The sequence below is a fragment of the Pseudonaja textilis genome, chromosome Z, assembly GCF_049901715.1.
Source record: "Pseudonaja textilis isolate UNSWEBS1 chromosome Z, rPseTex1.2, whole genome shotgun sequence".
Classification (NCBI taxonomy): Eukaryota; Metazoa; Chordata; class Lepidosauria; order Squamata; family Elapidae; genus Pseudonaja; species Pseudonaja textilis.
In genome coordinates, this window is record NC_142008.1 from 86,025,914 (window position 1) to 86,038,487 (window position 12,574).

The 12,574-nt window shown below is 37.4% G+C and overlaps 1 protein-coding gene across 1 annotated transcript; it reads left to right on the forward strand.

Annotated features, from left to right (window-relative positions):
* Positions 1 to 460: 460 nt before the first annotated feature.
* LOC113449812 (amine oxidase [copper-containing] 3-like) lies at positions 461 to 10,833 on the forward strand. Its single transcript, XM_026720964.2, has 4 exons — positions 461 to 2,074; positions 4,726 to 5,011; positions 5,423 to 5,552; positions 7,558 to 10,833. The coding sequence occupies exons 1-4, from the start codon at positions 493 to 495 to the stop codon at positions 7,840 to 7,842; spliced, it is 2,283 nt and encodes a 760-aa protein (XP_026576749.1). The 5' UTR covers positions 461 to 492; the 3' UTR covers positions 7,843 to 10,833.
* Positions 10,834 to 12,574: the final 1,741 nt, after the last annotated feature.

Here is a 12,574-nt window from a genome sequence, read left to right on the forward strand (position 1 = left end):
AGTGGAAAATTTAGATCTGTGTTTCTGGAAATAAGCAAGGAAATAATGGGAACACAATATCCTTAGAATAATCTGACTGGATATTTATGTGTGAGTTGGCTCTGAGAACCTTCTTCCTAGTTAGTGCAATGTTCCCAGTGCTCTTGGGAAGCTTCTGTGCACTAACTGATCTTTGCTTTGACCCTTCTGGACCCAAGCCCAGTGTGTTCTTCAAGCATCCTTGGTCCGGAGAAGCTTATAAGGCTAGTATCAAAGGAGATACAGAAGAAATGGTGGGAGGAAGGGAAGGCGTGGGGAAGAAAAAGAAACCAAATGAAAATCCGCCTTTTTATGGTCTCTTGTAAAGCCCCTAGGCATTCTTAGCTCAGGTCCCTCCTCTTACTCTGAATGGAGCAATATTTTTTCTTCCTCTCATCCACCCACCCAGACACTTTCCTGTTAGAAAAGCACAGACTGGCTGTGTGCTATCACTGCTGCCTTTACTGTGCTAACATGAATATAAAAGTGCTAGTTGTTGTTTTGGTGCTAGCTCTGGCTACAATTTTTGCTTTAGTCTGCGTTTTGCTGACAAAGAAGGGAAAAAAAGTCACCAGTTGTGTCTACTCTGAACTACCAATTTCCTCTGAGAGGCCCAACAGAGAACGAAGTGATGTCTTTGTTGATCTGACAGCTGATGAAATGACTCAGGTGGTGAAGTATCTCAAGAAGAATCTCGGGGTGTACCTGGAAGATGCATTTCATGCAAAACCATCAGATAATTGCATTTATTATATGGATGTATATTTCCCGCCTAAAGCCAAAGTTCTGGGCTTTCTTGATCGTGGAAGGGAAGAGCTACCCCGGCAGGCATTGGCTGTGGTATACTTTGGAAGCCAGTCAGATCCAAACATTACAGAATTTGTAGTAGGTCCACTTCCAGATCCAATGTACCATCGAGACATTACAATGCGGAAATTTGGCAAGAAGGTTCCATATCACAGCAGACCAGTGACTGAGAGGGAATATAAAGATATTGACTTGTTCATTTTTCATGAACTCTTCAACACCTCCAACTTTCTCAAAATATGCTGTAATTATGAGAGGCTTGATTTAGCTACTCTAACCACAGCTCCAAGAGGATTTGAGTCTGGTGAAAGAGCCACCTGGTTTGTCCTCTTCCAGAATGTGATTGGCAGTGGATATTACATCCATCCTATTGGCTTGGAGATGCTGGTGGATCACAGCAGTCTGAACATCTCTGAATGGAAACTGAGGAAAGTATTCTATAATGGACACTATTATCAGGATATGGTCCATCTGGAAAAAGAGTTCAAGAATGGACAGGTGAAGGAGGCAAGAATTAAGAGTAGTCAGCTGGAGATGGAATATGCTTCCAGGAAGCGATTTGAACCCGTAGCACCTTCTCGAGGCCCATTTCAATTTGAGACCCCAGGAAAGCGCTACACTGTAACTGGCAGCCATGTTACCTATCAGCTATGGGAGTTTACCTTTGGGATGAATGTGAACACAGGGCCACGTCTTTTCAACATCAGATTTAAAAATAAGAGGATTGTCTATGAGTTGAGTCTGCAAGAAGCTCTTGCCATTTATGGTTCCAATTGTCCTGGAGGAATGGTGACCAGATACATGGATGGTAGCCTTGGCATTGGAAGGTTTTCTTATGAACTAGTCCGGGGTGTGGATTGCCCCTACATGGCCACATATGTGGATCGGCATTACCTAATAGACTCTGACACTCCCAAACTAAACAAGAACTCCTTCTGCATCTTTGAACATGACATGGGTGTCCCTCTGCGTCGCCATTTTTCTAATTTGGGTTCTTTTTATTATGAGGGGTTAGCCAAATATGCTTTGGTCTTAAGGACTGTTTCTACCCTCATTAACTATGACTATGTCTGGGATTTTGTATTCTATCAAAATGGTGCCATCGAAGTCAAAGTCCATGCTACAGGATACATCAGCTCTTCATTTTTTATGGAAGGTGGTACTCAGTATGGAAACAAGGTTGGGGAGTACACACTTGGAACCATGCACAACCATCTGATAAATTATAAAGTTGACTTAGATGTAGAAGGTAAGTTCTTATATTTCCCTAACTCCCATAAACTGCCATTCTATGGTGATTTGGTCAGCCTTCCCCTACTATAAGGTTTATTTTATCTCGTTTGCAACCCCAGATAAATCCTGAGCTTTCTATGACTATGCATGCAGAAGATACAGTAGATAAATGAGAGGGGGGAGGGAAGGAGGGAGGAAGGGAGAGAATTTAGACATTCAAATGAGTTTCATTCAGCCTAAATCATTGTTTGATTTATTTTGGCATCGTTGATGAATGATGGAACTAATGTGATTTAGTAGTTAAAAAATTGAATTGGAAATGGATAAGCTTAAGCTAAGTTCACCCTAAACTATGAAGGCCTACCTCACAGGGCTAGGGGGTTTTTTTGAGGTAGGGATGAGGAGAGGGAAATGGAGGAAGAGGCTCTGTGCATACTACCTTCAGTTCTTGAACAAAGTTATGAGAGATTGAAGCTGAAAGAGTGAAATATAGATAGTCCTTGATTTACAGCAGACTACCTGCATATCCCATTTCTTGTTTTGGGGACCATTTGAAATTACAATGGCACTGAAAAAAATGACTTATGACCATTTTCACACATATGACTGTTGCAGCATTCCTGTGGTCAGATGATCAAAGTTGCTTGGCAACTCACTCATATTTAGGACAGGGTCACATGATCACCTTTGCAAACATCTTTGCAAAAGAATCCAGAAGATTATCAAATATGTGGATTCCTTTCTACAGCAGCTGCTTTTATGCCTCAGTCGCAGGGACAAATGCCTTTCTCTGAAAGACAGCTCTGGCCTCAGAAGTTATCACAGCATTGTAAATGTTTATTGTGAATAAATAGTGCATTATTCAGTGTTTGGGATGTAATCATTTTCTGTAAATCATGATTATATATAAATGAAAATGCAATGAAGTTAAATTTAATTTGTGTCAAGCTTATTTTGCCTTGGTTCTGCATATTTCTTTGGAATGAAGGCTCTGGAAGATAAAGCCCAGCATAGTCTTCAGCCTGAAAATACATTCTGTGTTTGGATACTCTTCTGCATGTATATGGCAAGAAGCTGCAATGGATTTAGTATCTAATGGTTTATGTCATTCAGCAGAACTGCTCTGGGCCAGCATAATATGTGAATTTTAGATAAGCAACAGTGACTAATCTTAACAACTGGATACCATGAGGAAGAGACAATGCAGAAGTGTCATTATGATATATGATTCCATGTAGATGGCATAATTCTGGATTAGTTTCATCTTGTAAATGGGAAAGTCTTTTGTCTCCAAAAGCTGCATTTCACTATATTCCCTTCTTGTGAGAAGAGGTAGAGTTAGTGATTATTCTTTCAATCTGAGAAAGTTTTACTTTGCTCTTTATTTGGAAAGAGTTGATCTTGGGAAAGGACATCTCATCTCTTCTGTTCTCATTCTGTGTGCAGACAATAACACTGAGCGATTCCAGGACTTTCTAAATATAGATCTCTGTGTGTGATTAACTGTAGATTGGCAAGGCTTTTCGGGCAAAGCCCAACTAGCGTCCTCTTTTAAATCAAGGACGCATAAATTGGTCAATTTCATTTTGCTCAGTTTTGTATTTTTCCATCCTGAAACTCATTACAATCCATTTGTGTAAGTTTGTAATTTTCAAAACAAAATCTTCAGAATTGTGACTCCTGCTCCTAATAGACCACGTGAATACACAGTTTTACTGTGCAGATTTTTGCAAGCCATTTTCTACCAGTGAGTGCACTTTTATATCTTATTTTTTTACTAATAAGCATAACACTGTATGCACTATTCCTGGTAACCCCTTTTTGTATGATTTATTATTATTATGGCCAAAGTATATATTTCCTTAAAGTATGAAACTAACTGATTTCTCTTCTGTTTATTATTATTATTCAAGTTGTTAGAACCTATGGCAATTTAACACATTTGTACATATGTAACCAGCCCATAGAATAATAAACAACCTGCCATGTTACCCAGGAAGCATTTTGTACCACTGATGGAACTTATTTCTCTCACCTGGGTCCCATCAGCTGAAGTCTGTCCATATCATAATAACTATAGGAGTTGTGAAAGGAAAAACAAAAAGATTGTACAATGCAAATAATTATTTCACATATATTCTATTATGTTAGACCACAAAAAGCAAATGGATCTCAGTTCTATCATCACTGGAGGAAGAGAATTTCAAAGCAACCCCTGAAAAGATCTCTCATGTTATCTTCCAAATAGAATAGGTGCCCTATGACAAAGATTTTATTGGTTGATGTTTGTTTGCAAGGAAGATCTATAAGAGGGGTCCCCAAAATTGGCAATTCTGCGAGTTGAAGTCCACAAGTCTTAAAGTTGCTAATGGAGACCTCTGACCTATAATGTATAATAAGGTAACCTATAATAAGGTATTATAACAATTGTCTGAGTAGGCTTCCATTGTTCCCAATTTATAGTTGAACCACAGATCCTGAAAAATTATAATTGAACAAGGCTGTATTGTGAATTTGTAAGAAACTCTCCCAAACATAAGATAAGCAATTCTGTCCATAGTCTTAAACTGATCTTTGTGTTTAATCCATTGTTTCTAAGTAGGTGTATCCTTAGGCAGGACTCCAAAACAGGAAGTGTTTGCTTCATTCTTTTTGATTGTTTGTTAGGAGTCAAGAACTCTTTGGTGGACCTTGACATGGAATATGAATCTGTGCAGGCCCCTTGGAGCACAGAGCACATAATCCAGAGACCAATCCTTACCCAGCAAGTCCTGGAAACAGAAGAAAAAGCTGCTTTCTCACTTGATGGTAAAATCCCACGGTACCTGCTTTTCAGTTCTAACAATGAAAACCAGTGGGGCCACAAACAGAGCTATCGCATCCAGATCATCAGCTTTGCAGGCAAGCACTTACCACAAAGTAGCCACATGGAAAAGGCTATCAGCTGGGGCAGGTAGGTGCCTATCATTGTCTTACATTTGCCTTTTAGATAAATAGCATCTTGTTTAAATTAAAGAATGATGTCAGCAGAAAAGGCGCTGCAGTTTATTCCTTTGTTTGATGTACATTGATCAGCTGCATGACTCGGATGACTTAAGACAATTTAAAAACTAAAGAAACCCATCAAAATATATTTTTTAAACTTAAAAAAGCAATACAAGTGAATTAATAAAATCCATAACCAAGGTCAAATGATCACCATGATCATCTGGTCACAGACTCATCATTGTATTATATATTTTTTTTAAGAATTAAGGAAATTAGAGAATTAGTTTGCACTTCTGAGGAACACAATAAAACCCTGGTTTTTTCTCTCCTTCCTCACATTTTCTCTCTCATTTTCCCTACATTATGTCCACTTTAGGTACAAGCTATCTGTCACTAAGCAGAAAGAAGAAGAATTGACAAGCACTTGCATCTATAACCAGAATGATCCATGGGATCCCCTGGTAACCTTTGCAAACTTCATAGACAACGAGACCATAGTCAATGAGGTAAGTGGCGAGATGACCCAATTATGCTTTACATGGAAAAGTTGAAACATTAACAGGAAGAAATCTGCTATGGCACCAGCACTACTGAATTTTCAAGAGAAGAAAGTCTTGAGATGTGACTCTTGTAGTTCAAAAAATTATTGTAAGCAATAAAAAAAAACAGTGTCCATGAATTCCATTCAATCTATTCCATTCAATGTTAGGAGAACAGTCTTACAGAACTGTCTTCAGTCTTACAGATCAGCCAATCAAAGTCATGAAGAGATACTTCTACCCCCACCCCCTTCATTTGCCCACTCTCCCAACTCTACCTTCTGAACCAGACTTTGATGGCCCAGCCCTGTTGGCCTGCTATAACACTTTCAATACCCATTTATCCCCTGGGTAAGTGAATTGAATGAATTTGTGAAATAGTTTGGGAATGTTATATAATTGGGATTTGGTCTTGGTTGTATTGTATTTTGTTATGATTTTGTTACTGTTTATTAGTTCTTTCATTTTGTGTTTTTAATCCTCAGTCATTCAAAGTTATTATTTGCAATTTGGGTAGCCATATAAATAATTAAAATAAGTAAATAATATCACCAAGCAGGTTAAGATGAATAGTCACTTCTTCAGGACTCCAAGAGTATATGGGATTAGAGACAACTGTCCCAACACCTGCTAGCTATTCTGTGGAGTTATAAACAAAACAATAAATCCATGTTTAAAATTAAGAAACGAGGAGTTTGATGGGAAGGAGTTACCTAGCAAACCAGGAGGAAAATCTGTTGCATCAGCATCAATTGATTCTATGCCATTTATCTCTTAGTTGAACTGATTTGTCTTTCAAAGCCAGGCTTGGAAACTTGGGAGTGCAACCAATTAAAATCTGGGCTTCCCTGAGGCCAAATTATAAAGGCTCCAAAGTACAGCATCTAGCAACTTGAAAGATAACCACAAGGCTACAAGAGCTCAAGTGGCCTATAGAAGTGAGATCAGTCCAATCACCTAGGAATCATCTGACTCCATGACTGACAGAATAGTCTGAAACATGGTCAAAACACATGGGTCCAATTAAGAAACAAACCCTATGTTAGCACTGGAAAAACTAGGGTTATTTTCCAGAATCAGATAAAAACATTATGAAAACAGGGAGGGAGGGGGGAGAGGTATTGATGTATGAAGCTCATTTGACTTCAAAAGAGCAACCTCTAGAAAAAGAAAATTAAAAATTATATTCAAAGGGAAAATTGGTTACTTTTCTTCAGAATGCTTTGTGGTTACTCAAGATTGTAGTAAAAGTTTTCTAGCTAATAAATACATCTCAGACAAGGATACATGGCATCAGCACTATAGTACTCCATTGAATAATTCGTTTAATATGAGATTTAGGAACATCTTCAAAGCTCTGCCTAATTTGGAAGGTGGTAGGCACAGTGTCACAATCTAAGCCTTGTCCCTTTGTAGGCAAAGGATGGTGCTACACTAACCATCTTACAGCTTTTCACACACACACACACACACACACACGAGAGAGAGAGAGAGAGAGAGAGAGAGAGAGAGAGAGAGAGAGAGAGAGAAAGTTCTATGTGATCAGAAAATTGTTCAAGGCAAAAAGACTTCTTTTAAAAAATTGAAATTTGCACAATTTGCAAATGAGAACCAAAAATTGATTTAAATAAATGGAAACGTAAGGCAAGTAGTCAAGAAAGGAATTAGATAATGTTAAGAGGTATACAGTAGAGGAAATGAAGTAAAATAACATAAAACATTGCAATATTGTTCTGTTGACAGCGCATATCTGATGCATGAATTACAATCTAGTTGCAGATCATCTGAACAAATAATATGAACTGACTTTCATTTACATGCAGCCAGTTTCAAGACCATCATTTACAAGGGACACAGCTCCATGAAATACAACTGCATTCTATATTATTAGAAAAGTGTCATAGCTAAACGGTTGTTTTTTTTACTAATCATTAATCTTGCTAATTTTTCTTTTTTCCTTTCCTCTTCCCAGGATCTTGTGGCCTGGATCTCAGTTGGGTTTTTACATGTGCCACATGCTGAGGACATCCCAACTACTGTGACAGTTGGCAATGGAGTAGGCTTTTTACTTCGGCCTTATAACTATTTTGATGTTGATCCTTCTAGCAGCTCCCTTGACAGCATCTACTTCAGAGATGATGAAGATGCAGGCAAATGTGATATCAACCAAATTGCTTGCTTGCAACAAACAGTCACATGTTTTCCCAGCCTACCTCCTTTCACTTACAATGGTTTTGAGAACTTGACAATTCCATGACAAGAATACACATTTATACTCTGGCTTAACATTTTAAAAAATGTAAAGGCTAAAGAATGACTGGCTTGAGCACTCCTAGTTCTATATTTCTATTCTGTCTATTCTATTCCTTACTTTTGGTCACCTCTCACTGTTTTCAATTTGTGGCTGGGATTTTTTTTAGACTAACTCAATGGAGAATTTCTGCTTTCAACTGACAATGACCCAGTCTTTTTACACATTATGGCTTTGAATGTCATTAACTGATATTCTAAATGTTGTAGCATGTATGGGTTTTAATTTTATGCAAAATTAGTGGGTACCTAAATTGAGCCAGGATATCATTTGTCTTGCATATTAGAGAAAGAATCCAGCAAAGTTTTGCTCAGTTCAATGATAATTAGAATGCACAAATGCTTTCAAATGGTCATAACAATATACTGACTTTTGAAATCACCATTCAGATACAGAATGATGATTAGTTTATTATACTGTGATTCCAGGCCAAAAGCTTTCATTCACATAAATGATTTGCTGGAAACAAATGGCTGGATTGGACGGACCATTCTCAGTAGGAATACACTGCTTATTCAAAAGCCCTCTGGTTTTGCACAGAAATTCCAGACAAATCATGTAATGATGGCCAGGACACCAGCTGCAGAATCAGCTGACTACAGTTGTTTCCAGATGGGCCCATTTCAAATTTAAGATTATTTTCTTAAATGGTGCATTCAGATAAATGTAGTGATTGGCATTAAAATGTTCATTTATGCTCCATCATTTAATATTTGTTTTGTATTTGTATTTGAAATATTTTTATTATTATTTTAAAAATAATTGTATTAATATGCATTGGGAAGAAGGCTGTATTTTGCTGTCTGTAAAAAAACTGTTGAGTAATTGAGCCTTTTCTAATTATGACAATACAATTCTGATTCTTCCAATACAAAAAGATAAATCAGTGTCTTTGCTTGTATTAGGAATGTATAAGAATTTCATCAAAATAATCTTCTAGGAGCTAACTTGCATATTTCATCCTTGCTGAACTTCATGCCATTTTAGCATCAGATTAAATTCTACCCTAAATTAAACAAGAATTGAAACAAAAAAAACTGCTTTAATTTGTGTGTATTTGTATTAGTAAAACTACATCAACCATCTTCACATGTGATGGAAACTTTTGGATAACAAGCAATAAATGAAATTTTGAGAGATGTTGTAAATGTAAAAAGGGAGGGAAGGATGGAAGGGAAGAAAGGATTTCTTTTAAACCCATCTAGGGAAAACTCCAGGTTAGAATATTGTTCAATTAAAAGAAAGCATAAGACCAACAATCTTAATTTACACTAGTTATTTTGGGGGAAGGCAGAAGGAGGGGGGAAAAAAGAACGCATTTTCTTTGAATCATCAGATCCTCACTAGGAATGACCCTCATTACCTATTTTTGGTGGTGCATGTAATGGATAAAAATAATGTTAATTTACATCTTTAGAGAGAATTGTGCTTCTGGTTTATTCTTCAAAAATATATACCGGAGGTGGCATTAGTAGATCATCTATTAAGGGTACCACAATGTCTTGCTATGATTCCCTGCCTGATCTGTGCTGTCCCCATATATATTTGAGAATATCTCTGATGCATGCACATGATTTAAGCATTATAAATTGAAATATATAGGTTTGTGTGTATTAACACAATGGGAGTATCTAAATAGACTGTATATTTCCTTGAGATGTATGGGGAAAATATGTCAATGTGAATGGTACTAATTGCATATTTGCATATTCAAGATTATTCAAATATCTATCAAGTATTCAAAAGCTTCACTTGGTGAAAGGGCAATGACCCTCAGAATTTTTCACAAGTCCAAACTTACACATGTGTCATTTTTTTTTTGCATTGTTTACCAATCTGCTTCCAGATGTAATTCAAGGTGGTATTTATTACCACTACATGGCTTGAGCCCAGGTTATTTAAAGGACCCCTTTTCCCAGTTACAGCTACATAACCCGACAGGGGTTTTGCATGTCATAGGTTAACACAAAAGGGCTGGTGCACTAGTAATATATCATACAAATATTCAACACAAACAAAACTTCAGTATATTGCGTGATACCACTTGCCCTATCCCTCCCAACCTAAATTTTGTTGGATAAACCTAGAGGCCAGACAAAGTCAGTACCAATACCAAAGTACTAACCCTAACCCAATGTTACCCAAGCGCACCATTTTCTTCAAAAAATAAAAAGCACAATTGTATCCACCAGCAATTTCTGAACTACCTATCATCCTTTCTTTTTTCCATCTACCTTTTCCAGTATTAAAGACTTCTCCAGAGAGCTAGATATTAGTGTAATGTGTCTGAGGTAGGATAATTTCAGCCTGGTAATTTGTGCCTTGAGTGAGAACTCTGAATTGATGTCTTTGATGATCCATCTGTTCTTTTAACTGTCCACAATTCTCAGGAACCTTCTCCAACACCAAAAGTGTCAACCTTTTCCTTATCCTGCTTCTTTAAAGTGCAACTTCATTTCTATAGAGCATTAGAGGGAATACCATGGCTTGTATGATTCTGATTTGTGTAGGTATACACATTTCAACATTTGATTGTCTTTTCCAAGGCCTTCATGGCTATTCTAACAAGTGCTAGCCTATAGCATGTTTCTTGACTGCTTCTTCCTTTACTATTGGTGACTGATTGTAAAAGGCAGAAATTATCCACCACTTCAATATCTTCATTGCCAAGGTTTAAGCCATATGATCAATAGCTCACTACATTAGATGTAAAATTTAGATACATTTTCCGAGATGGAAAAAGGAGGAAGAGATAGGTTGGTTATGTAGATGACTGTTTTAGAGGGGAGAGGTTACAACTATCATATCAATTAACAATTGTAATGTGCTAGAAATCCCTTATGTTTGTATAGACCTTTTGAGATAATCTGAAATATATGCATGTATGTAAGCTCAGATGTCACATTCTCAATTAAAAAATGCTCTGTTTTTATTTTATTCTGGTTTTTGCACAATGCCTTTTTATTTCACAAAAGAATTAATTGTTAATCCCATATTGTCAGTCCTGCCTCAATCTGATCCCTTAGGAAAGAAAGATTCTTAACTCCGTTTGGTTAAAACAAATGGTTCTTAGCAGTGGTAGGATTCAAATATTTTTACTACCAATTCTGTGGGCATGGCTTGGTGGGCGTGGCAGGGGAAGGATACTGTAAAATCTCCAGTCAGATGTAGTGTTTGCCAGTTCTCCGAGCTACTCAAAATTTCCACTACCGGTTCTCCAGAACTGGGTCAGAACCTGCTGAATACCACCTCTGGTTCTTAGGTTCTTAAGTCCATTTCCAACCAACCAGAACTTGCCAAAATATTTTGAGAATGCTGGGATGTTTGAGGCTAGTTTGCATATTTTCTTAGAGAGCCTGGCCTTGGGATGCTGGTACAAACTGGATCCAGGCTACTCTGGTTGTTAACACCTGTCATTCCCCACTCCCAATTTCCCATTACATATACACACAGCTTTATTGCCCTTCCATCCTCACGGCCTTCTTCTAGCCTTTGATGATAGGTTGCCTGAGAACTGCCAAGCCAAACCAGGCAGAGCTGATACATACATTGCATCCTACATAACTACATCAGGAAATTTTCTTTTTTAAAAAATGGGAAATGCTGCTATTTGAACGTTAAAGTTTGTTTCAGCACCCTACCAATGTTGGGATACATATCTGCTAACAAGAGCTTTTTCTAAATTGGTATCTCCAACATAGTGCCTCGTCAGTTTTGTTTTCCTTCTTCAGCACAAGTAGTTACAAGAAGAGGAAAAAATAGAAAGATTGCTTCCTGGAGTATATCTCTTAATTCATTCATCTTTTCCTCTTGAACACATTTTTGCTGAAAACAAAAATATGGAAGAACATAGGAAACACAACATAACCTCCAGTTCCCCCTGCAATATTCAATAACTGAGGGAGAAATCATACAGCAGTATTTTCTGGAAATAACCAAGTAATCATGGTTAAGAAAAGAGGAATTTTGTCATTGTTATCAGCCATTCAGATGTGTCCAACCTCAGTTCTCTCCATGCCTCTTTATCTTGCACTACTAGCTTGGTTATCCTGCCATGGTCATCCTGATGTCAGCCTTTATAGTGTCCAGCCAGTGGGTGCTGGGACAGCCACTTCTTTTTCTGCTTTTTATTCCCAGCATAATTGAATTTGCAAATGAGTCAGCTTTCATGACATGAACAAAGCATGACTGTTCGGTGATCTTCATTTCAAGTAATATTTTTTGGTAAGGTATAGCATAGGATTTCTTTGTTTGTGATTTCTTTGTTTGCAGTCCCTGGGATATGTAATAGTTACTCCAGCACTACAGTTCAAATGCATCCACCCTCTATTGGCCTTTTTCAGAGCCCAGGTTTTGCAGCCATAAGTAGCAGCTGGAAAAAATATTTCATTGACTAATCTGCATTTGGTTGATAGTCTGATATCTTAATTCTTCCAGTTATTACTCATGTTGGTATTGCAGTTTTTTCAAGAGCTATATGCCTCCTAATACTAGGACTGCTGTCACCACATTGGTTGATTTTAGAGCCCAGGAAGATGAATAATTTACTGGGGAATTTCTAGGTTGATTGGAAAGGATTTATTCTTTTAGCATGCATTTTCTAAAAATATAGACGGGTGGATGGATGGATAGATAAATAGATAAATAAACACATAAATAAATAAATAGATAAATAGAT